A 25,087-nucleotide genomic window follows, 5' to 3' on the forward strand; every position below is an offset into this window, starting at 1 on the left:
TCAATATTGTCTAGTGCTACAATAAAATTGAACCCAATTGATAGTGGTAATAATAATTATAATAAAGATATTTTATCTTTATTAAATATTTTAAATAAAAATTGAAGTAAGATAAAAACCATACACAGTTAAAACAAATTTCTCGCATCATATATAAATTTTATAAAACCAAAAGAAAAAAATAAAGGATGCCAACGGCACGTAGTGTTCCCAAGCGGTCACCCATCCAAGTACTAACTACGCCCGACGTTGCTTAACTTCAGTGATCGGACGAGAACTGGTGTATTCAACGTGGTATGGTCGTTGGCGATGGTTATGATGAGTACAGAGTTATTTATTATTGATCATCGTTTACATTTTAAAATTAACATATCGTATGGATTTTCTATTCATAATTTATCTATGATGTTACTTGATCTGGTGACATTTACAAAACATTAATACAACTAATAACAAATATTTTATTTACTTGATTTTTTTATTTTAATTTGCAATATCTACACTTATTTATGTCGTTTTTTTTACACTCCATATTATTTCCATTGTTTTTTTCCTTTTACCTATTTTGTTTTTATTTATTTCTAATGTTCGATGATTTTATAAATGATTTTTTTAATTTTTACTTAGTTTAACTTTTGTTGTATTTGTATAATAGAATACTTATAAACCATTTGTTTATTTATTAATAGTGATGTGAGTTTGTATTATACAGTGGTATAAAACTGTATTATACAAGGTATTATACACATGGTATCAAATTATTTTATACAGACAGTATAAAAAAAATGAAAGCGTTATTTTTAATTGTTTTTAGTAGCTCAACTATTAATTTTTTAGTTGTACTTATAAGATGGATCTTCAATAAAATACAGTATTATTATAAAAATTAAAAATATTCAATATTATTGTAATCGTATTAATTTAGAATTCAGATGTTAAAAATTACTAAAATCAATTTATTGTACTATTATAACATTCAAATATTATTAATGTATAGGTAAAATGAGATAGTATATAATTATAAAAGTGTTAAGTATAGTTTTATCTTTATTCCTATTTAAAAATATGCATTTTTATGTAGAAAATACATACGTATGTTACCTATAACATAATTGCAAATCGATAGCTTGACTTAATATTAATTTGGTGAATTTGGTGAATAATTCTTGTATTATGTGTTTCTTTAATTTTTTTTAACTTTTTAGTCATTTTTTTCAATTATTTAATTTTAAAATAATTTATATATCATCATTAACAATGGGGTGATAGCCTTTGTTAAATTCCTTATAATTTAAGGTACTGCAAGATTCTATACAATATAATACTGATATAATACCGGCATAATACGGTATTATACAAAATATAAATAAAATACCGTATTTTAACATCTGTATGTATTCATTTAAAAACCTAACCTAACATAATCTTGTGTTATTTTATTTATATTAAAACTATTCGTAATTGGAACCATGAGTAGTACTGACATGATGCGTTAAATGAATTCCGTTCCCGCCAAAAACTCATATTCATTATCAACGGGGAGAGTAATCACAGCTGCTACACAATATGAACACAACAAGAGCGTGGTGTCGTCCACTTTCTGGGTCAAATTGTAAACCGTTCTCCGTGATATGTGATATAAATTTATAATCGATCGTTGGTGACGATTGTGTTCGGTCATTTATTTACACTGCGCGTTTGTAATATGTTCCGTTTTAAATTAAAAGCTTAAAAACCATAGATATATATGGATACAACTCAGTTTCCTTATCGCAGTTTTACATATTATTATTTAACAAATGGTGAATAGTGTGATAGTGTGATATTTTAAGCAACTACTATTTGATTGTTCGTACTGCCCATAGTTTTTTTTACTTAAAAAGCTGAACTATTCAGATTGAATAGTCATTGTTATCTGTACTGCAACTTATACTGATTGGCAGTTGAAAAGTTTGAATTCCAATAAATCAATTAATAAATTGACTACAAGTAACTATATTTTGTTTTTATTCATTTTTTTTTACAATATATATTTATTTTGAATAACAATTTTTAAATTTTCGTAATTTAAAAATCGATTTTTGATATATATATATGTAACTAATTATATATATTTAGTCTAATCTAAACTATAGCAAGAGTATATAAATGCATTATCGAAACGTTTTTACCACATTTATTCTCTAAAATATTTTCTACTCTATGTCTTCTAAATACAATGTTGACATTTATGATATAAGTTGTAGTACTCTAGCTTTACTTAAAAATTCTGACATTGATATATAACAACCCCCAAAAATTCGTTCTCCTGTAAAAGATGTTCTACCGTGTAAAATCCTCCAGTTGTTATAAATCACAACTGTTCCTGGTTGCAAACTATGGTTCCAATATAATTCTTTCCTTTTTAATATTTCAACAAAGTGAGCATAACTTTCATAAAACTCATTCATCCTATCTGATGGTTGCGGACTGCGATCATATATATTGAATCTAATAATTTTAATTAAAATATGTTGTATCATATAAATATTGTTGTATTAATAATTTACCTTATTTGGGTAATTTCATTAGTATTATGATTGATTTTTATAACAGGTCCAGTCCATTTTAAATATTGACCTGGCTCCATATATTCCGTTTCTATTTCAATTTCAGTTAAATTTTTGAAATGCAATGGATTTTCTTGTCTTAATATTTCTGCTACTTTAAACCCATCAACTGTAGTACTTAAACCTCCTTTGCCATTAATGTCCCTTTTTAGCATATGAAATACTTGTAAACTAAAATACAAAATCTAGTCATAAACTATTCATGTAATTAAAAATTGAAGTTTGTAATTTAGTTGTTTTTAGTAAAAAAATTGTAATAATAACTATACAAAAAATTAAAAATAAAGGTAAATTTTTTAGATTCTTACCCTGTACTTTCACTGAAATATGTAGTATCATTATGTACAATCAATGGACAATTTGAATATGCTGGATCCTGATGAATTTCATTAGATCCTACTGTCCACATTGTACCATATATAGTTTGTTGTGGTTGTGCTATAAATCTAACTAGTTTTTCTGTTGCTTCCAAAGTTGGTTCTACCTATGTATATCAATTGTTCATTATTTAAATTTTATTATACATATTAATGCTATAGTCAGACAATGGACGATTACATAAGCTTTCTGAAATTTTAAAGCTATTAACATTTTAATGTTATTCAGTGTTCCTTCCATTACATTATATTGGATGTCATAGTTTTTACTTTTAGCCATTAGGTAATTTAGATCTTTATAAATGACAATTATTTTAATTTTTTCACTAAAAATTAAAAATAAAAAACTTCTTCTATTTAGTTTAATTTTATTTTGGTATTGATCTATTTTAAATATTGTGATTTATATATGTATATATTTTTAAATATTTGGGTTTTTTATTTTAAAATCTTGGTGTTTTTAATTGATTTACTAAGTATTACTATTTTACGAAATGTACATAATTTTTAATGTTTGTGGATTTATTAGTTTTTTCTATTGATAGCATGTCTCTTATTTATGTCTATTACAATTGTATTTATAATAGTGTAGATGAACTACATTTATTTTCATTCAATTGTTTAATATTTGTTGTACTAAAAGTTATTAAATGAAAAATGTACGCATTTTATAATACTTAATATAATAAATGTCTGTTATTCTCTTATGATATAATTTAGTGACAGATGTCAACTTAAATTTATTGATGTAAAATAAATATATTTGCTTATCCATTCTGTGTTAAACTTATTGAAAATATATTTAAATTATATACTTACATCTTTTATAATTCCAATTCCATATTTTATAATTGATTTTATTAATTTTTTTTGACCTTCCTTTTCAGTTAGATCATTATAAGAAATTTTTGCTGGTAATTTTTCAAGTTCTTCACCAGTACAACTATATGGTTTAATCTGTATTTTTTTTCCAGTCCACATATCGATGACCCATTCAGTACAATAAGTAGATTTATGACCATCAGACCCTTAGGTACCAAAAATTGTATTGTAATGTTATAAAATTTATCTAGATATTTTATAGAGAAAACTTATGGGAATAAAATATCTTACATTTGATGTTTATATTATTATCGTCTTGTATATAATCTTGAATTTTAACATTCATTTTTTCTAAAAATTGTTGAATTGTTGTTTTTTTATTTTTATTTTGATGATCATAACATTCTGTACACCTGTATATAAATTTAAGTATATAGATAAAAAGATAACTTGTATTTTGACACAAATATAATTCAATTTTTATAATATATATATTTATATATTTACCTGCAATTATCCCGTAACCATATTACGTTGATTGAAATATTTCTATTTCCAATTTTTAATTGAACTGTCATTTTATATATTATTTAGTATCAACTATCTAGTTTAAGGCTTAAGTCGAAATGAATATTATTTTTGTAATAGTTATCTCTATTCCTATAAATATGTAGGAAGGCATTCAAAAAAATAATACAACTAAACTTTTTATATATCACTATGAAATCTAAATGTTTCAAATAAGTTAATTATTGGTTTGTTATGTATTTACATTTAATTATACCAGTGGTTCTCAATGTTGGAAATATTACCCATTGGGCAACGAAGAGATTTTGAGGGGGCGGTGAACTTGTTTTGTATAGTAGGGGAACGCTGATTAAGTCTTGGGCATTAGAGTGGTGTTGTGCATAATATATATTATATTTAAATAAAAACTTAAAACTGAAGAAAAAAAAAATCTGAAATACAGATATTCTGCCAAGCTCTGAGCTATGATTTATCTATTGTATGTAATTGTTCTCAAACAATATAATTTCATCTATTTATCTATAAAATATATTTAAGGTAGTATAATATAAATATCTATCAACTAGGTGTATATGTTTGATTATCTGTAATTATTGTTAAATTTATTATCTTTAATATATTATTTTCAAGCATACCATTTTTTTAGGGGGCATTGAATAATATTTCTCTTCTAAAGGAGATCGGCAGCTTAAAAAAAGGTTAAGAACATTGAATTATACTAATCCTATATCCGTTATAATATAATGGATATCGGATTGGTATACATTATTATATTTACATACCAATTATTAGCCAATAAATATATCTTTATCAAAGTATCTAATTGTTAATGTTAATTGTACTTCATTTTCATATTTATTATTAACATAAATTTTTTTTTTCTTACGTTTAAACCACTATTAATTATTTTGAGTAATTTAAATGTTTTCTTATATTTTACACACTACATGTGCGTGTTAAAATATTGATTATAACTTATAAAGTGTTTTCTGTAATATTTCAACAATGAATTCGACTTTGATCATTATAATTAGCGATAAGAATAATCAAATGTTTAGTGCTTACTCCAAATAAAGATAATTTGATAATTAATATTGCTATTAACTAGGACTCGGAAGTTCTTGCAAATGCATATTTTTCTTGGTTCATCCTAGAACATCCATTAAGTAAGATACAAATATATTTCACACTACTTGGATATCATACACAAAATTTAATTTTGCTCTTTTTGGCATATTTACAGTTTTTATTACTATTTTGATAATTTAGGGTTTATAGTGCTATTTTTGGGTATATTTTCATATAATACAGAAAATAATCACATTTAGTCGATAATAATTGTATTTACTTGGTTATATTTTAAAAATATTTGAATTATTGGAAATAAATATACCTCATCAAATATTATTTTATTTTTTCATCGAGAATTTGATGTATTAACAGTACAGTTAGTAACTTCATTACTAAATTACATCATTCATTACATGTAACATGTAACTTCATTACATCATTCGAATGCATTACGATTATAATTGCTTGAACTCAATAAAATTAATTAATATTAACTGAAATATTAATTAATATATATAAATATTCAATTGATAATCTATATTCTAAATATTAATAATGTGAAACACTGAAATTCCTTTTCAATACAACAAACTATATTATAATTAATATTAATATTGCTTCTGAGTTCTGAATACTGACTTATAGTTTATAAAATTATAATTATTCAAGATTATTTTGATAGTAATTTTTTATGTATTTTCATTGGATTATTTTATCATTCGAATGGTTTTTAAATAATCGAATGATACGATAATTACCACCATCAGTTACAATGTGTTTAAAACGGGTCGGAGTGAAGGACGAGTTAAAGTAGGAGCGGTGTAGTAGCTATCATACAGTAGAGCTTCGATAGTCCGGACATCCGATAAACTTGTGAACATGGGTAATCCGATCAAATTGTCTATCATAAATCGCAAAGCAGTATCTTCTTTATATAGTACAGGGGTGGCAAACTTTAATAGACTTGCGATCGACTAAAAGAAAGAAAAAGGTTGACAAAAAATATATTATATGTACATGTGTCATGCGTTTTGTCATAGTTATTAATTGTCTTTTCCTAAATCTAATTTATATAATCGTGGGATATACAAAGATACATAAATTAAATATATATATATTTTATTTGTTTTCTGAAAAAAAAATTCAAGAAAATGCAAAAGGGTATCGCGATCGACCGGTTACTTAGTTTATAGTTCTTAGTTATCTAAAATAAATGTATAGCTGACTTAGGTATTTTTAGGACCTCTTAAAAAAAATATATGTAAATGCTAGAAGTTATGAGCCCGGCTTATAATACTTTTACATTTTAAATGAATAATTAGAAAACAAAAAATCAATATTTATAAATAATATTTTTCAACCAAGTTATGTTCAAATATTTTGTATTTGAATTATACTGTTAAATTAAATAAGCAAAGAATGCTTGATTAATATTATACATGTTTTACAATTTATTGATTGAATAATATTAAAAAATAAACAAAATTGTATAGGGTAAGTAACTTGAAAAATTATTGAGTAACAAGCGTAATTAGTGAGAAGTGTAAGCGATATTAAAAGTAATTTTAGATTTTTAACGATATTAATGTGAAGCAACATTTGCTTAATTATTGAGTTTCTTTTTAACTAATTCAGTATTATGATTTAAATATATTTTATTAGATATTAAATTTTGAATACATTTTTGTGTTCCTGAAAAGTTGTCCAAATGTCACTTATACTCTTTTACATTTTAGGACTCCATATATTATTTTATAATTTAGTAATATCAAATCAATGGTAATAAATAACCTAACCTATGAAATAGTCTTATGGTTTTAACTAGTGATGGGAATAATCGAATGATTAGTAAACGAAATTAAAAAATCGAATGATTAGTAGTCGAAAACCAAATAATCAAATTATTAGCACACGAAATCAAAAAATGGAATAATCGAATGATTAGTAGTCAAAAACAAAATAATCGAATTATTAGTACAAATGATCAAATTAATATCTATAAGCATGAAAGTGAAATGCATTTTCAATCCAAATATTTATGCATATTAAACCAATTAGTGTAGCGATTAGCGATACCGGGAATTATACCAATGATTAAAAATAAAATGAAGAATAATACAATACTGAAGGATTGTTGACTTCTTAATTTAGTACCCAATGGGCAATGAGTAAAACACGCAAATTTTCAAATAATTAAATTAATTTTTTTTTTTAATAAATATGTCTGGTACCATTATTTGAATTATTATAATCATTCGATTATTTCAAATAATCGAATCATTCGATTATTCCATTATATTAGTTCCATCACTAGTTTTAACCATTATCATATTTACCATTTATGAATAATGATTATGGCTTAAATTGACATCTAATAACTTTAAATATTGATTTAATTTTAATAAAAATTTCATATATGTGAATATAAGATGATGGTTGAAGGTTAAAATTTGATTAAATATACTAAGTATGCAACCTTATTTTTAGTTTGAAATTATAGTACATGTTTTTTCAAATTATTTACTTTTGGTATTTATTAAATATCTAGAAACATTCATTTTTATTATTATTTATTAATTGTAAGAAAAATAATCTACTATTATAGTTAGTACGATTTATTTTCTTTATTTAATAATATTGTTGCTTAAATTGTATTAGATTCATGTTTGCAGTTAATTTTTCTAACTTCTTTTTTGTGACAGTTGATTTTGGAAAATGTATACATAATTCCAAATCAAACCATATGCTTTTATTGTTCCTAGAAAATTTATGAAAATCCTCAACAGAATCATGTGTCACTATAAGTGTAGAAACAGCGCTTATCCTGGAACAGATGGAAAGATTGTTCGATTTCATGTACCAGATGATAAAGTGAATTGGCATTCCTTGTATTCCATGTATAATCCACCAATATTTACTTCAACATCTGTTATTGGTCAATTGTGGGCTGATCAAGATATATATGCATTAGAATTTAAACCCAATTGGAATTGTGTTGATGGTAATGTTAATAGAATTAGTTTTACTGGAAAATATAATATACAAAATGGGTTTCCTCTGAATCCTTGTGGCCGAACTGGTCTTATTGGTCGAGGAGTTCTAGGACGCTGGGGTCCAAATCATGCTGCCGATCCAATTGTTACTCGTTGGAAAAAATATGAAAATAAACAAGTATTTCATACAATGAGTAATAAACCTATTCTTCAATTTGTTGCTATTCAAAGAAAGGATTCAGGTGAATGGGCATTACCTGGTGGTATGGTTGATATTGGAGAAGTAGTTTCAACTACTTTGAAAAGAGAATTTATGGAAGAAGCAATGGATTTGCTAGGAAAATCTGAAGAAGATACAATAAAAATAAAAAAAGAGATAGAAGAAGTTTTCACAGAAGGTATTGAAGTTTTTCGTGGATATGTGGATGACCCTAGAAATACAGATAATGCTTGGATGGAAACTGTTGCAACTCTTTTTCATGACGATAAAGGAGTACATGTTGGGATGTTAAAACTTCATGCTGGAGATGATGCTGTTGGAGTTAAGTGGGTAGATTTAGATAGGAAATTAAATTTATATGCCAATCATTTATTATTTTTGGAGAATATTGCTAAAATACTCAAATGTCATTGGTAATTTAAAATATAATTTATGTTTTTTAAGTATTTTGTATAATTTCTTTACGTATAAATTATCAATTACAATTATTAATGATAATTTTTTTATAAGGTTTAATAATTATAAACTCGAACAGTATAATGCTTTGGTATGTATTTAACAACCTTGATTCAATTTTCACAGAGTAAGACTTGCCTTATCTTTCATTAAAATGCTAAAATATATATTTGTAAATAACACATTTGTAATCTTTTAGTAATGCTAAATCAAATTGAAGATACATTTAGATTTCTTCAAATATCTTGTAAGTGCACTTTGTAATCACTATTTTTGATAGCAAACATTCCGTTGATTATATGTATGTAGTTTATATATTAAATATTATTATTATAGTTTTGATAGTTGAATCCAGATTATAAACTTATTTATTTATTAAAGATGTAAAACGTTTATTGTTTTTATTTTATTTTATAACATTGTATTATATTTACTATTTGTATTCTATATCTATACTCTATAGCAGGGGCGGCCAAACGGTTGATCACGGACGATTTCAGAGTCGATCATATTAGAATTTATTTTTAGGCCACGTGTACGAAAATTAATAGTGGTTATGAACAAATTGTCGATAAATTTTATCTGACTAGTTTTTATCTTTTATTCTGGTTTATAAAAAAAATTTCCAAGAAATTCGATCTTCAAAGGTGAAGTATATTTTTAGTAGATCATGGCCGAAAAAAGTTTGGCCACCTCTACTCTATAATTTGGTTTTATAATCATATCTCATGTATCTATGTTTTAAAACAAAGTAACTGGTTAAATCCTTATTTGGATTATATAATCAGGTTAAGTATTTGTTAGTTTATTGTTCAGTTTACAATTATAACACAAATCAACTAAATGTTATCAATAAATTAATATATATTTTGTAAAATGGCTGTGTTGTATATTTAAAATACTTTGTGCTTAGTTTAGAAATGTTTCATGATTAGAATTACTTAAAACTTAAATCTGAATTTCACAACTCTCTATAATGCAATATTTTACATTTCTCTTAATTGAAAAAGCATATTATTGCCAGTGTTGATACTAGGTGGAAAAAAAAATATTATAAGATATACTTGAGCAAAGTGATAGGTATCGACAACCAAATTTCACTACAGGTGGTTCTAATTATATTATAAATATTAACAAGAACTTAAATGTTTAATGTGTACAATTTAATATCATCTTTCATATCACTTACACATCACTGTGTACAGTTTACTCACTAAATTAAATATATTATAACAGGTGTCGGTAACCTTTTGAACCACGCGGGTCATATTTTTTTTTCAAATGTTTATTAAGGGCCACATTAAAAAACAATTTTTACATATGATATTTACTAATAATTATATTGCTATTATATTTGATTATTTTACATAGAAATATTAGTGCAAAAAATACTAATGTTACTGGAAAAAAATTGCTATTAAGAAAAAAATTAATTTTTTGACAAATTAAACATAATGGCTTACATTTGTTTTTAACGAAAAAGTATAATTCAACCCAAGAATTATTAAAAAAACGATGTTTATCTCAAATTTTTCTTTTTTTAGTCGTTATAATGTTTGGATTTACTTGTAAAATTAAACTATTACAAACGCAAACAGTCACACGTACGGGCGTAATCGCGGTGTAATACTAATTGCTACAAACGCAAAGTAACTGTAACCTTAGATTGAATATATTAGATACATATGTATTAAATACATAAATTAATAAATATATTTAAAAATTTAATTTTTAAATATATATAAGTATATTTAATTTATCCTATGACTGAGTAGTCATCATTATCTTCGACTCCGATTAGATAATAATTTTATTTATAAAGAAAAAAGAATTGAATAGTATTGAAAATTGTATGAACAATTTATTGAACAAAAATGAACCACCTTTGTGCGGACTATAAAAAATTGCTTCGCGGGTTGCCGACTCCTGTATTATAATATAATAATAAAAATTAAATTAAGATTTAGTAAATGATTAATACTTGTAAATTCATATATAAATAAATATATTGTTATTTATTTTCAATGATTTTCCAAATTTAATTTGAATAGTAACTTTAATTACACTGAATTAATATTTTTATATTCTGATACATGTAAATATGGTCTATATTACAAAAAATATGAAGTCTTGCAATGGTTTAGGTTGTTAATTTTTATAAAATTATAAATATACAAAGGAACCCACTGATATTTTCGTGAAATTATCTCCATTAATATGAATTTTTTTAATTTTGTACAGTTAAATAAAAGATGGTTATATTAAACACTGAATATAATCAAATTTGTATTTTAAATACCATACATGTCCGGGAAAAATAACTGAACTTAATATTTTTATTTCTGTGAAATTACAAAATAGCTATTCTTTACAAGCTGTTATGAAAATGTCAAAGTATCATAATTGATAATAAAATTATAGCTAATGTAAGTGTATAGGAAATGATTATTGTATCAGATATATTGACTATAACTACAGTATTTACAGTATTTAAAATATGATATACAGTTAAATTGAATGTAATATCACTGTAATGGATATTAAGAAAAATATTATTTTCATTTGAAATATTATTATTTAATATTTACTGATTTTTATAATGAAATGTTTCAGATTCGGTGTTTATATGCTTATAAAATGACTGATCCTTCAGATTGTATTCTTAAGAAAAGAGAAATGAAATCAAAAAATGCAGAACCAATTCCAATTAAAAAAATAAAAGAATCGGATGGTACCTCTAAGAAATATTAAATATGTTATTTTAATAAATAATGAGGTTATTATTAAATAAAAAAATTACATTTTTACAGCAGATTCATCTTTACATAATTATCAAGATGACAGTGATTTTGATGAAGCATTTAAAAATCTATTACGCCCAGTTGAACAAATTACAAAAAAAAACAATTGTGAACCTCTTCAATATGATCTTCTAAAAGTAATTATATATAGAATATAGTAAAATTATACGTTCTATAACCATGGAAAATTGTTTTTCTCTAATAATTTATTTAGGAATTAGATTCATATTTAAATCATTTGAGAGAAACTTCTAATGGTGGCTCTCCCGTCTTTGTTGAAGCTGCATTAATGATTCAAAATGTTATACTTATATATCAAAAAAGAGTTGATCAATATGTTGATGTTATGATGAGTTTAATTGGAAAATTTCGATCATAGTAAGTAAAGCATTTATTATTCTTAGCTTAATTCTTTCTATATTCTTACAATCTTTTCCCAGGTATAATTCTGTATTATATTCATAAATATTCTATATTGTTTACTTTTCAAACATAATTTATTTCTTAAAAATACTAATTGTTTTTTTTAATTATATTAACTTTTATTAACTCAAACATTAAGGTTATAAAATGGATGCCTTGTATTCATTATATTCCTATATATTCACCTATATATTCCACTATATATTCTTTTATTTTCTAATAGAACATATTGTTTAGTTTTGTGCTCTTGTGAGAATTTATTAACTTTTCTTCAGTTTTTAAAATAATTCAGAAAAACTAATAAGAAATAACAATTTTATCATATCTCAAAAAATAATCATGGAGGCTTGACATTTTTTTATATACTTTTATTTATATTTTCTAGAGCAAAAAGGTTATTTTTTTGTACCATTTAAAGACACTTAACATTTTCAATCTCTTAAATTTTTAATTGGCTTGCTTCCATTATTAGTTTTGATTTAAATACTTCAAGTCATTATAGGTTACTACATTAGTTGATTTTACTTGATAATGTCATGATATAAAAAATATATAGATATAACTTAGTTATTAACATTTAACATTTTATTATTTGAATGTTGACAAAATTTCACTAAAATTATGATAGTTCATATCATTTTAGTTTAAAATTCAAAAACATTTAATTTTATTACTGAAGACTTGAAAATTGAAAGTAAAATTCTTCACCAGTTTTCTTTTGTTATTAGTTAAAATAGTATATTCAACAGTTGCAATAAAATGTTAAGAGTATTAGAGTATTAAACATTGACAAAATTGGATAATGCAATTACATTTTTTGAATTAAACAAATATTCTTATGGATTTCACTTACACTATATTTTCATTTTGTTTAAAATTTTAACTATAAAAATCTGAATCATAATTTTGATATTTTTTAATTAGCATTATATTCATATTATAATTATAATTAGTTGTTATTATTAAAAATCAAATTGAAGTCCTTAGGTTTTATTTATATCCAATTTTTTTTTTTTTTTTTTTTTTAATTTGCTTGACTAAAACAATTACGAAATTATTAGGTACTTATATATTCATATAGTAGGTAAAGTCAATTGTATTTTAGATAATTTATAAGTAGTTTTACAATTTTCTTTTTAAATTTTACATTGAATTTTGAAGTCTGTTAAAAATGATAAAATAATCCAAAAATTGTTTGTAATAGCCGAATTAACCAAAATAATGAAAATGATGAAAACGAAAACATGGAAGGTAACACAAAGAAACACAAAGAAAAAAAAGTCAAATTTTATCCTACTTTTGATCTCATACCAGTTCAATTTGAAGAACCTCGTAAGTACACAAATGACTGCCTACTTATTATAAATAATACATTTTTTTAATAATTTTAATTTTTTAAATGTTTATTCCAGAAAACTATTTTGACTGCAGATCTGTTAATTTAACTAAAAAGCTGAATATACCGAGAATTGTACTCAATGCCAACATTAAAGTTGAAAATAAATACAATAAAATAATGCCTTATATTTATGTTGGAAATGGAGAAACCATAGGGAAAAAATATGACTTCTTGTTAGATTATTTTATTAAAATAATTTATTTCATTTTGTAATTAAATTTTATATTCTTAGGTTAAGTTATCCCTTAAATTGTGATTTGGCTGTAAATGAGGAATTTGATTGTCCTACTAATAAGGAAAGTGCAACTACAATTAAATACCGAGAATGCAATGATCCAGTATATTTTAATATATTTTAAATTTAGCATAACACTTTTAAATAAATATTTTTTTATATTTAGTTACCGACCAATGTAATGGAGGTAGATGATGTAGGCGTTTCTGATGACATATATCCTGATTCTCCCAATCAAGACATTTTTAATCAAATGGTTAATGATGAAGTTTGTGTTGCCAATGCAATGTTACCAAAGTAAATAAAAAATAATTGTATTAAAACTCTTTATATTGCAATTTTTATGTCTATTATTTCACAGTCCAGTAAATATATTGAATGTGAGTCAAATTCCTTCTAAAGATGATCTAAATAACGTGTGGTCTGAAGCTAATCATACTTCTGATAAAACAAAGGATACTGTAATAGAAAAACCTATTGGCAAAGCCAAATTTAAATCTAAAAAAGAAGTAAGAATAAGATACAATTTTCTAATAATTTTATTTTGTTACTCTGACCTAAGAGTGAGCAATTAGTCTACGACAGTATTTTTATTTATATATTTTTTTTCTTTGGGACTTATCTTATTCATTTATTAGAAATAAAATTAATTTTAATTTAGAGATATTGTCTTCCTTATTAATAACAAAGAATTAAAAATTTAGATATAGTATATATTAAAATATTATAGTATTTATGCACATTTTAATAAGTTTTTTTAATTGTGAATAAGTTTTGTAAGAATAAAAAATATTACTTTCTACAGATTTTCAAATAACTTATCTGTTATAACTTAGTTATTTCATACATTTTAAATTAGATTTATGTTATAAATGCCAGTACAATATATATTCAAAAACTGCTTATAGTTAAAATTAATATTAATAATATTTTCTGTAAATAATATAAAATCATAACTGTTTTTTCTAATTGTATTACAAAATGTCAAGTAAGTAATAATAATAATATCTTGTTTAATTATAAAACATTAATAGGATAATACAGCAATATGGTTACCAACTTATACAGTTGGAGAATTGAGGTGTGAGTTAATGATACTGAAAATGGGTTTACCTGTAAATTCGGCTTTTAGACAAAAAATTCATTTAATTCAATCACTTCAAAAATCAGAGGCTGCTAAAATGAAGTTGAAACAAATCATAGGTAAATTTCTAATTATATTAAATTATATTGTATAATATATAATATATTCTATACTTACTATAATATTTATGGTGTTTTAGAAGCAGACAAAAAAAAATTTGACTGTAAGTTCATAATTATAATATTTTTATTAGACTTAATATTATAATAAAAATAATTACCTATAATATATTTTTTTTACTAGATCATGATGAAGAAATGGAAATGAAATTAAAAAATGGTGGTATGTTGGTTTAAACATTTTTCTTACTATTTAAAATGATTGACCTTTAATATTGATAAAATCATATGATAATATGTGGACTTATATTTATGAGGAAATAATTATTCACCTAAGGTCTACCTCCAATGTGAAATTAGTATATCCCTGTTTTCGTGTAGCCAGTAGCGCTTTTAATACATACGCGCCCGGGGGCAAAATAATTTTTCCGCCCTTCCTCCTTATTAAAAAAAAATATATATATAAATAAATTCAGTTAAGCAATAAAAAAATTTGTTTATATCAGCTGTTTTGCGATATTAGATAATTTTATAGTAATACCATTGATTTTATTTTATTTTAACTATGATTGTTTATGATATATGCTGTTGTCTCTATGGTGGTGTAAAGTTGAATAGTATATGCGTGAGGTAATCGTGATTGATCCTTTGGTAACTATTATTATTGAGGTTTTATTATTATTTTAGGTTTCCTAACCTTTTAAACCTTCTCTGGAATTCACAAATAATTTAAGACCAAAATAAGCTAAATCGGTCCAGCCGTTCTCGAGTTTTAGCGAGACTTACAAACAGCATTAGATTTTTATTTATATATAGAAAATATATTGTATATTATAAAATCATTGGTAATACATAGCCTAACGTTAACCTATTTTTTTTTTCAGTGAATATTCTTTTCTTAAAAAATATATATATATATATTAAATATAGAAAACGGAATTTATAAATATTATATGCACAATGATTAACAATACATGGTTTTTTATTAGATTAAATATATTATATTTATTATTAATTATATATAATAAAATAATCGATAGCTTATAATTTTTTTCTTGACTTTTGAGAAGAAAAATGTTCAATAATATCATTGAAATGAATAGTTTTCGTTAAATCAGCTTCAATGTTGAGGGTTGTTAATTAATTAAGACGATTTTCTCTAGTTTTTGATCTTAAATAAGTTTTGACCATTTTTAATCTAGTAAATGATTTTTCCGTTGAACAATTACTTGAAGATGTACATACATAGTAGCATCCTTAGAGCAATATCAATATAAAGATATACTTCAACTAAACTATTCCCTTTAATAAATGCTAACATACATTGAACACTTTTAGGTACAATTTTACTCCTTTTGTAAACTTTTTAAATGTGCATTAAAGTGAATACCGCGTTCTGTGTAACCGAGTCTTTATTATAAACATTGAACGAAAATATAATATCTTATCGAATAATAAATGTAATATACCTATTTTGCTATTTCACTGTCACCTAGGTGACCAGGTATAGTATAATTTTTTTAATTTCTTATTTGATGCTCAACAATATTTTTTAAAATACTAAACAATACCGAAAAAGGTGTGAAAATTAAAAAAATCATAAACACATCAATAATAAAAGTTATAATATTTTGCCGCCCAAGGCATTTGCCCCTTTTGCCCCCCCCCCTTAAATGCACCACTGCGCGTAGCAAATTATGGTTTAAAATATTTATAGGTTATGTATGTATTGGTTTATGTAGATGAACTTGGATTTAGAGGTTTTAACAGTCCAACTTCCTATGATGGTTTTGATGAAAATGTTGCTATGGATATAATCGATGAACAAATTGAAGAAGCTAACCAAGGAGATTTCCTATCATATCAGGATATTCAAAATGATATGGAGAGATACAAACAAAATCAACAGGATATTGTAAGTTAATATTTAACACAGCACTAATTCAATATATGACTGTTTACTATTCTTTTAGATTAATGAACAAGGTCTAATGTTGAAACGAGTTCAACAATGGCATGAAAACCTTCGACCGATTTTAGAAGAAGAAGAAAAGAGAACTGAATTTGATATACACGAATATGGAACAAGATTGTTAAATTGCTTTAAGTCAATAGGTGAACAGAAAACATTTAAGGAATTGATTGAACTGGTTGGAGGATCAGCGCAAGTAGAAGTTTCTCGATACTTTTTATCTACTTTAATGATGGTAGTTAATGACTTATATTTATTGTTTCGTTAAAATTGATCATAACATGTTATTTTAGACTAATACTTATAACTTGAAGTTAACAAAATCAAGTGATGGTGAAATGATAATAGAACTTTTGAAAAAAGAAAGGCATCATGAAGAACTTCAAGTTAATATTGGTAATCAAGTGAACCAAGAACCAAAGTGATTATAATAATCTGTGAAAACTCATAATAATACCATCTTCTGGAAATACTTCTACTGACCTTTTTTTTTTTATAAATATATATATATTTTAGTGTAAATGTTTGAATAATGAATTTTTTTTTCTTGATTTGCAAAAATATATATAAAAATAGATTAAAATTAATGTATTCATTACATGATAAAATAAAATGTATCGGTCAGTAGTAAGTCATATAGCTACATAATCTATTACTACATATAGTTATTTTTTATTTTCATATATTGATTTCTAATTTTTGACTTACAAATGAAAAACATTGATAATTAACGTGTAATACAATAATACATCTAATGTAATAATAAAAATACTCATATATTTAATAAAATAATTTGACATATGTATCTTAGTGAAATTTTTAATGTTCCTTATCATTAGGTCCTACTTTATTCTTATTCAAAGAAAATCTTCTAGGGTAGCATTTTTCAATCTGAGGAACGCAAAAGAAAAAGGGTTATGTCAAAAATACAAAACTTGATTTATTTAGAACCTGAGCTGGTGGTTGAGGAGTTTGGGGGCTCCTCTAATATTTTTAATTTTTTTCGCATACCACTACTAAATTTTTTCACTGGAACGGGGGGACACCACGTTTACCCTAACTGATGTCCAAAATAATTTTTATTAAAATGTGGATTTCATTTTTATAACGAATATTACGACTTATAATATCAAAACTATTTTAGGTATTCGTTTATTAACACGTTGATCTCTGCTAGTAATATCACCAAGGCTCATAACTTCTAGCATTTGCATATTTTTTTCAAGCGGTTCTAGAGATATCTATGTGAACTAGAAATTTGTTTCAGATAACTAAGAAGCTAAATACGAAATTTTATGTTGCTTATTTTTGCATATTTCCAAATATAAATGCTATTTTGCTGTTTTAAGTCTTTCAATTCCGTAACCTTTAAAACATTTTTTTCTTTAAAATAATAAGTACCTAGTTAGGTTTAGTAGTATTAATTATTTATATTTGTAATTAATTCACTAATTTTTCTTTACATGATATAAGTTATATATTTATTTATATCATAGCAACGCGAGTGATTATGACTAGTTTTTTTAATGAGGGAAATATCTATTATACATAATATTAATTTTGTTTGCATATTTTAGCACTTGTATGAATATTTTTTCGATCATATAGCGCTTATAATAAATTTTGTAGAGCTTTAAGTTATGATCCCTAATTCTAATCATAGGTCTATAATATATGCGTTATTCACAAATGTCTTGTTCACAATGTTCGCAATTCCCAGTGCCGTAATTAGGCATTTTGTGTCCCGGCGCAAAAAAAATATTGGCGCCTAACCTACTGATGTGCCATGGATAAATACCCAACGGGTAGGTAAATATTTTGGGTATTTACCTACCAAAAATTTGGGTAAATATTTTTTTTTACTGTCAAACATAATCCTTTTTATTAAATAAATTTAATTTTAAAATTTGAAGCGTTTTAGTTAGTTTATAAATTTATTTGTTTCCCCATTAAAAGTAGTATTGGTTTCAAAGTGAATAAAATTAACAAAAACTTTATAAATACAATTTATGTACTCTAATCATCAGCCTCGAAAAAACATGAAAAAGTCGGGAAACAATCATAAAAAAGTATTGTGATATCCATGGATTAGTTTTAGCATTAAAAATAAATTTACCCAAATTATCGGTTTTATTTGAAATTATATTTACCGAATATTTGCTCATCACTAGACCCAGAGCCGTAATAAGCTCATTTGACGCCTGAGGCAAGTTTGAGTATATGCGCCCCCTTCCATCAAAAAAAAAATCATCATTTTTAAAATGTTAAGCTATTATATATATTTGTTTATTAGAAGAGCATGTAATAAACAACAAGTATTTATTTTAAAATTTATTTTTATTGACACACAAAAAAATAAATCTCATAATTTGACTTTTCTTGATTTGATTGCCGCAAATTCATCGATGACATCTTCAAAATTAATTTCTCCAGCCACTTAATTTTCTATCGACAAAATAGATAAATCCGAAGTCCCTCCTGGCCCATAGTTTATTTTTTCACACAATTTTTCAATTATTAATTTTTTAACTGGGGGTGCTAAATTAGAGCCTGGGGTACTATTACACCCCCAAGCACCCCCTAATGGCGCCTATGCAATTCACGCCCAATGAATATAACGTACATGGTACATAAGCTAAATAATATTATATAACTCACAGATGACAGTATGCTACATTGCTATAATTATTATATAATAAAAAAATAAAACAATATAAGTAACGAATAATGTGTTGTACATGTGCGACGAGTGTGTAAGCCGGTTGGTGGCGGCGATTATCGATACGGCGATACCTATTATTATTCGTATTAACTATATTAAGTATTATTATTATAATAGTTCATTACATTTTTAAGTTCAAAATAAACAACTACTTACCAACTTACAAAATGAATGTTTGGTTAGTCCGATTGTGTCGTGTCGTACTGAGGCGTAGTGTTGTACTACTTAATACTTCTACTGTTATAGTTGAATAATTGAGACATTAGAGTTGCAGTCGAACAGAATACGATATTTGAATAAGTGCAGAGTGAGTGATAATTACAGAAATGCAGACTGATTGGCAGTAAAAATATAATATATGTGTTTAATGTAATAGTGTGTTCGTGTATAGCGTGTTTTGGCTGTCGAGTAATGGGACTATCGCCTTCGGCTGAGATTTACCAAAATAAATGTTTATCGCATATGCCATAGATACTAATACACTGATTGCATAACGATAATTCACTTCCGTTACGACGTACAATGTTTTCGTACAATATTTAATATGAAATCACAATAATAACTGTAGAAGAATAATTTTCAAATGCAAAAGATACTGAACATAGTACATAAATTAAACTTATAATATAATTATGTAGGTAATTGAATAGTTAAATATATTTTTTTAAGTAGGACATTTTTGAATGCTCCCTAAGTACTATATTGGTAGAACAATATTTTAATTTAAAAAATTTAACAAAGTTTAGCACCCGAGGCAAATGCCTCAGTCGACTCACCTTTACTACGGCCTAGTCTAGGCCTACCCACAGAAAATATAAGAGATATATCCTCATGAACCTTTTAGATATTCTAAAATCAATGCTATTTTTGTATAGTAGGCACGTGATAACATAGTACGCCGTATTATTAAATTTAAATTTAAAATAAATAAAATTAACTAACTAAAATTTAAATAATTTAAATTTAAATTATTAAATAACAACTTTATTAACACTATCACAACAAATTTGGGAACTAATATTAGGTACCTATATTAATAATATTCTGGATCGCTGATATTTATAGAGCTATATTGCTATAAATATATTAATAATATATATTAATAAATTTATTACATTAATATTAATTTCTGATACTGTTATTAAAAACAAAAAAATAATAATTTCAAAATAATTTTAGAAGATTAATAGTTCACAAGTGATCAAATTTCCGACCACAAAATTTTGATGCCCGGGGTGCTCCCCTTAAATGCGACCCTGGCAATACCTCGTATTCGCGTTTTATAATTTTATACAATGCACACGAGTCAAATATATAATTGATTTATTAATAAAAGTTTCAAAAAAAAAAAAAAATTATTTTCTTGGCCACTGATTTTATTGATACTTCAACTAATGCGGTCGTGCGGCAATAATTAGGATCTAATAGTGTGCATTTAAATCAAATGAGGGATAGAATTTTCTTCTATCATTTCAAAATATGAAATTATGATATATGACTGACATTTTTTAACTAAAATATATAATCATTTTGTGTTATGAATAGCTTATAAAATGTTTTATCTAACCTACCCATACTACAATCACAACAAAGTATTACGTTTATGATATATAGCCGTGGATTCGGGTAGTTATTTCCATAGGTGTCACTAAAAGTTATCGAGGGGTATCTTCACTAACCCAGAAATGTTTGTGGGGTAGCAAGGGTAACTTTTTGCTACTCCAAAAAAAGTTGTAGATTTTAAAAATATATTCGAAGTTTATCATTCAATTTTGTACGAACTAAATATAAAATAACTAACTAAATTTAGTATATATATATATAACTAAATCTATTATTGTGATTGTATCCAAAATAATTATATTTTGTGATAAGTCCAATACGGACAATATGACACTACACGTCATACCAAGATTTATGAAGAAGAGTTAGCCATTTAAGTAAGCCAGTTATCATGCTAAACCTTTAAAAATTTATTTTTTAATTTTCTAAAAATAAACTTTGCTACCTCAAAATTTGGACTTTAGTGACGCCGATGGTTATTTCAGTACTAAGTTTAAAATTAAACTATTACTGAAACTAAAAAATTAATTTTTGTTTTATTAGTAAACTCATTTTCATACTTAAAATAAACAAGTGCTTATACTGAAAACTACTAGGCATAACGTATTTATTCATATTTTTTATGTTTATTTATATTTAATTATCTTTAACACCGTCCATTATTTAATCTTATCATAAATATTAGCACGAACTATAATATATTATGCTAATATCTATTTATAAAACTTTTCATAATATTAATGATTGATAAAAAAACTTTATTATCCAATCAACATTTAAAGTGCTGTTGTTAATATTAATCAGGGATGGAAAACATTTTTAATTTTTTCGTTTTTGTTTAACATGTTTTGATATATTTTTTTTTTTTTTTATTTATATATTCTTATATCTTATACCTAATTTATAATAGTTACAATGAATATTCAATACACTGAATACAGGAATAGGTACACTTAAGTTATAATTAATTATTCTTAATATTAAAAATTTCAATTTCAAATTAAAATTATAATTTATATTTTATATGAAAATAAGAAAATTCAAGATTTTAAATTAAAACGTTTTTGAAAAGTGTATTAATAGAGAGTAAAGACTCAAGAGTAAGTCAAGACGTAAAGTAAAACACTATTTCAGATTTCTATAAAGTCATGTTATTGTTACTATTAACTATAATATCCAATCAGGAGCGTCATTTGGGGGGGGGCAGACTATTGCAAATATAGAAATGATATAGAAACAAGTTAAATGTTGAAGATGATTTAAGATTGTACTAAACTAAATTAGAACCCAATATTGATCAATTGTGCCATCAAAAACAAGCTAACCCTTCTGACTATTTTTTTTTGAAAGTAAGCTATTTTTGTTTTTAAAATGTTTTGTGTATTATGTTTTAATGAAATAAAAACGTAATTTTATAAGTTTTTAATTTTTTTTATATTTATTTTAGTTTTTCTAACTAATAAGGGGTATTCAAAAAAGTTAATTGATAAAAAGGGGTACAGTGTTTATAAAAATTTGAGGAAGCCTAATTTACTCAATACGTATGTGAATTTAAAAAGTTAAAAATAAAGCATTATACCGGGTTCACACTATTGAAATTTCTTGTATGCTTTTTCCCGCATGCATATTTTTACTCGTGCAAGAACAAAATTGAACAAATTTAAACGTTTATAATACGTAATGCAAGCTCAAACTTGCATGAAATTCAACATGTCGGACAGAAGTTGAATGCAATTAGGTAATTTTAGGCCAGTTTATTCCCGAACACGTATAGTGAACCACGTGATCAATGTGATTTCTTAATTCAAAACAAACTGATTTGCCAACACTATTTCTTCTACTAATCCATTGTCGAACCCATAATCATTTTTTTAAAAGCTTCTTGTTTCTTTTCTAAGATTTCTTTACGAAGCATATCGCAAACAATAAGTACTCCTATTTTGTTTGATCCATTTAACAGTCTCGTTATAAATTTAAAAAAACAGCACTTCTACACGCGATCAGATCACTTTTGAAACTAAACAATATTTAAATACATACAAGACTAAAAATATACAAGCATAGGTATATGTGATTAGAGATCTTAAAACACGTGTCACGGAATTCACGTGTACACGTGAATACGTGTTTATCCAAATATATGTCCATTTTTATAATGATGAAAATTTGTAATTTTACGTTATGCGTTTAAAGTTATAATAAAATATTATTAGTACAGTATTAAGTTAAGGTTATACGTTCTTATTTTGGATTTTACACGTGACACGTGAATTCACATGTATTAAGAGGTCTTATGTCTATATGTGGACATGCACTTGCGTATTACTATGCATATTCTTGCATGATATATATTGCAAGCAAAACTACAGGCCACGAAATATGAAAATTTTATTTTTTCAATCGATTATCGTTTGATAATACAAATTTAAAAACATTGCATTATTAGTCGTTATTAGTCGATATAAAGTTATATTTTGCATATTTGTAACTATTGGTGATTTAGTTTGTTAGTTGTTTATAGTCATAGAAGAACATTTAGTTGATTTATATGACGTATCAAATCACTTTCTGAAGCATAATACTGGTTGAACATTGATATCGAATTCGAACGAATTAAATTTTTTTATTCATTCGCATTTTGATTTTAGAGTTTTCAGATTTTGTTTTAGGAAAGTAATTCAGCACCTGTTCAGTACAACAATCACAATGATGAAGAATGTGTCAATGTTGTCTGGCCAACCTAGTTCAGGAGATGCTAAAAATAATGGCAATGGCTACGATATTGTATTTCCAGCTCTGCCAGTTCCGAAGACATCGAATGCAATTGGGACTGTACCATTTAAAAAACGGAATAATGTTAAGTCTTCAACGGTGAACGAAGTAATTTATCATGCCATTTTAATAGCAATTATTAAGTATTAGAACGATCAGTCTGATATTGACTTGTAACATGGTCGTATGTCAGTGCGATTATAATTTGACCGTTCCGTTACCGCAATTTTAGTTAAGTTACTTTATTAGTTTATTTAAGTTAAGTTAGTTAGTTCAATTCACGGTATTATATTTATACGAATTCACTTTCAAGATGGACAACATACCATCTCCGCTTACTACCAAACCCAAACGGTCGCTGCTATCATAGTCTAATTCTCCTATCCATACGGGGAAAAGCACTAAACCATTAGTTTCGTATAATCGTTTCGCTGTCTTTTCAAGCGAAGTGGACAAAGAAATCAAACTCGACACCTCTTGTGACGTTCATAATATAACCAAAGAATCTATTGTTTACTATCAATATAAAAACATCAGGTCACTAAATATATCAGATGCCCTATTGGAATTAGATACCCGCAAAAGAATTAAGAATGTCATTCAAAATGGCCATACGCTTCCGCTGTTCTTTGTTGCAATTAATCCAAATACAAATGATAAAAAAATTCTTAATGAATCATCAATGTTGCACACAAAAGTTTAAGTTGAATTACCCAATAAGACTTAGTGATTCACCTCAGTGTCTGAAATGATATAGCTATGGTCACAATGTTAACTATTACCATCACCATACCGGAAATAATGGTGACCCTTCATCCTTCACACTGTGTTAAACGCAAAGGAAATTAATTCTGAAACAGTTACATCAAAGCAGTGGCGCAACCAGGGGGGTGGACTCCGGGTCTGGACCCCCCCCCCCCC

The 25,087-nt window shown here is 25.3% G+C and overlaps 4 protein-coding genes and 1 non-coding gene across 8 annotated transcripts in view; 3 read left to right on the forward strand and 2 right to left on the reverse strand.

The window, feature by feature from the left end:
- Nucleotides 1-189: 189 nt before the first annotated feature.
- On the reverse strand, nucleotides 190-308 carry LOC112686225. Its single transcript, XR_003148874.1, has one exon. It is a non-coding gene; the product is annotated as a 5S ribosomal RNA (ribosomal RNA).
- A 1,161-nt stretch (nucleotides 309-1,469) lies between these two features.
- Nucleotides 1,470-9,424, forward strand: LOC112686212 (ADP-ribose pyrophosphatase, mitochondrial). Its single transcript, XM_025558410.1, has 2 exons — nucleotides 1,470-1,989; nucleotides 8,170-9,424. The coding sequence occupies exon 2, from the start codon at nucleotides 8,177-8,179 to the stop codon at nucleotides 9,035-9,037; it is 861 nt and encodes a 286-aa protein (XP_025414195.1). The 5' UTR covers nucleotides 1,470-1,989; nucleotides 8,170-8,176; the 3' UTR covers nucleotides 9,038-9,424.
- Nucleotides 2,154-4,774, reverse strand: LOC112686211 (trimethyllysine dioxygenase, mitochondrial). Its single transcript, XM_025558409.1, has 6 exons — nucleotides 4,316-4,774; nucleotides 4,100-4,221; nucleotides 3,806-4,014; nucleotides 2,918-3,093; nucleotides 2,550-2,780; nucleotides 2,154-2,490 (listed from the first exon to the last, which is right to left on the reverse strand). The coding sequence occupies exons 1-6, from the start codon at nucleotides 4,384-4,386 to the stop codon at nucleotides 2,229-2,231; spliced, it is 1,071 nt and encodes a 356-aa protein (XP_025414194.1). The 5' UTR covers nucleotides 4,387-4,774; the 3' UTR covers nucleotides 2,154-2,228.
- Nucleotides 9,425-15,650: 6,226 nt separating the features above from the next.
- LOC112686213 (condensin-2 complex subunit H2-like) lies at nucleotides 15,651-17,628 on the forward strand. 4 transcript variants are annotated; one of them, XM_025558411.1, is made up of 4 exons: nucleotides 15,651-15,788; nucleotides 16,855-17,052; nucleotides 17,111-17,344; nucleotides 17,403-17,628. In XM_025558411.1, the coding sequence occupies exons 1-4, from the start codon at nucleotides 15,759-15,761 to the stop codon at nucleotides 17,532-17,534; spliced, it is 594 nt and encodes a 197-aa protein (XP_025414196.1). In that variant the 5' UTR covers nucleotides 15,651-15,758; the 3' UTR covers nucleotides 17,535-17,628. The 4 variants fall into 4 exon arrangements, with proteins under 4 accessions (XP_025414196.1, XP_025414197.1, XP_025414198.1 ...); XM_025558412.1 differs by having other exon boundaries at nucleotides 15,652-15,767; XM_025558413.1 differs by having other exon boundaries at nucleotides 15,658-15,788; nucleotides 16,880-17,052; nucleotides 17,403-17,625.
- Nucleotides 17,629-24,100: 6,472 nt separating this feature from the next.
- Nucleotides 24,101-25,087, forward strand: part of LOC112686209 (vigilin-like) — a 3,283-nt gene continuing 2,296 nt past the window's right edge. Inside the window, exon 1 of the mRNA XM_025558405.1 lies at nucleotides 24,101-24,274. Within this exon, the coding sequence (XP_025414190.1) occupies nucleotides 24,101-24,274 (174 nt within the window). The remainder of the gene's footprint in view (nucleotides 24,275-25,087) is intronic.

Source organism: Sipha flava, unplaced genomic scaffold (genome assembly GCF_003268045.1).
Source record: "Sipha flava isolate LNK unplaced genomic scaffold, YSA_version1 300_pilon_pilon, whole genome shotgun sequence".
NCBI lineage: Eukaryota > Metazoa > Arthropoda > Insecta > Hemiptera > Aphididae > Sipha > Sipha flava.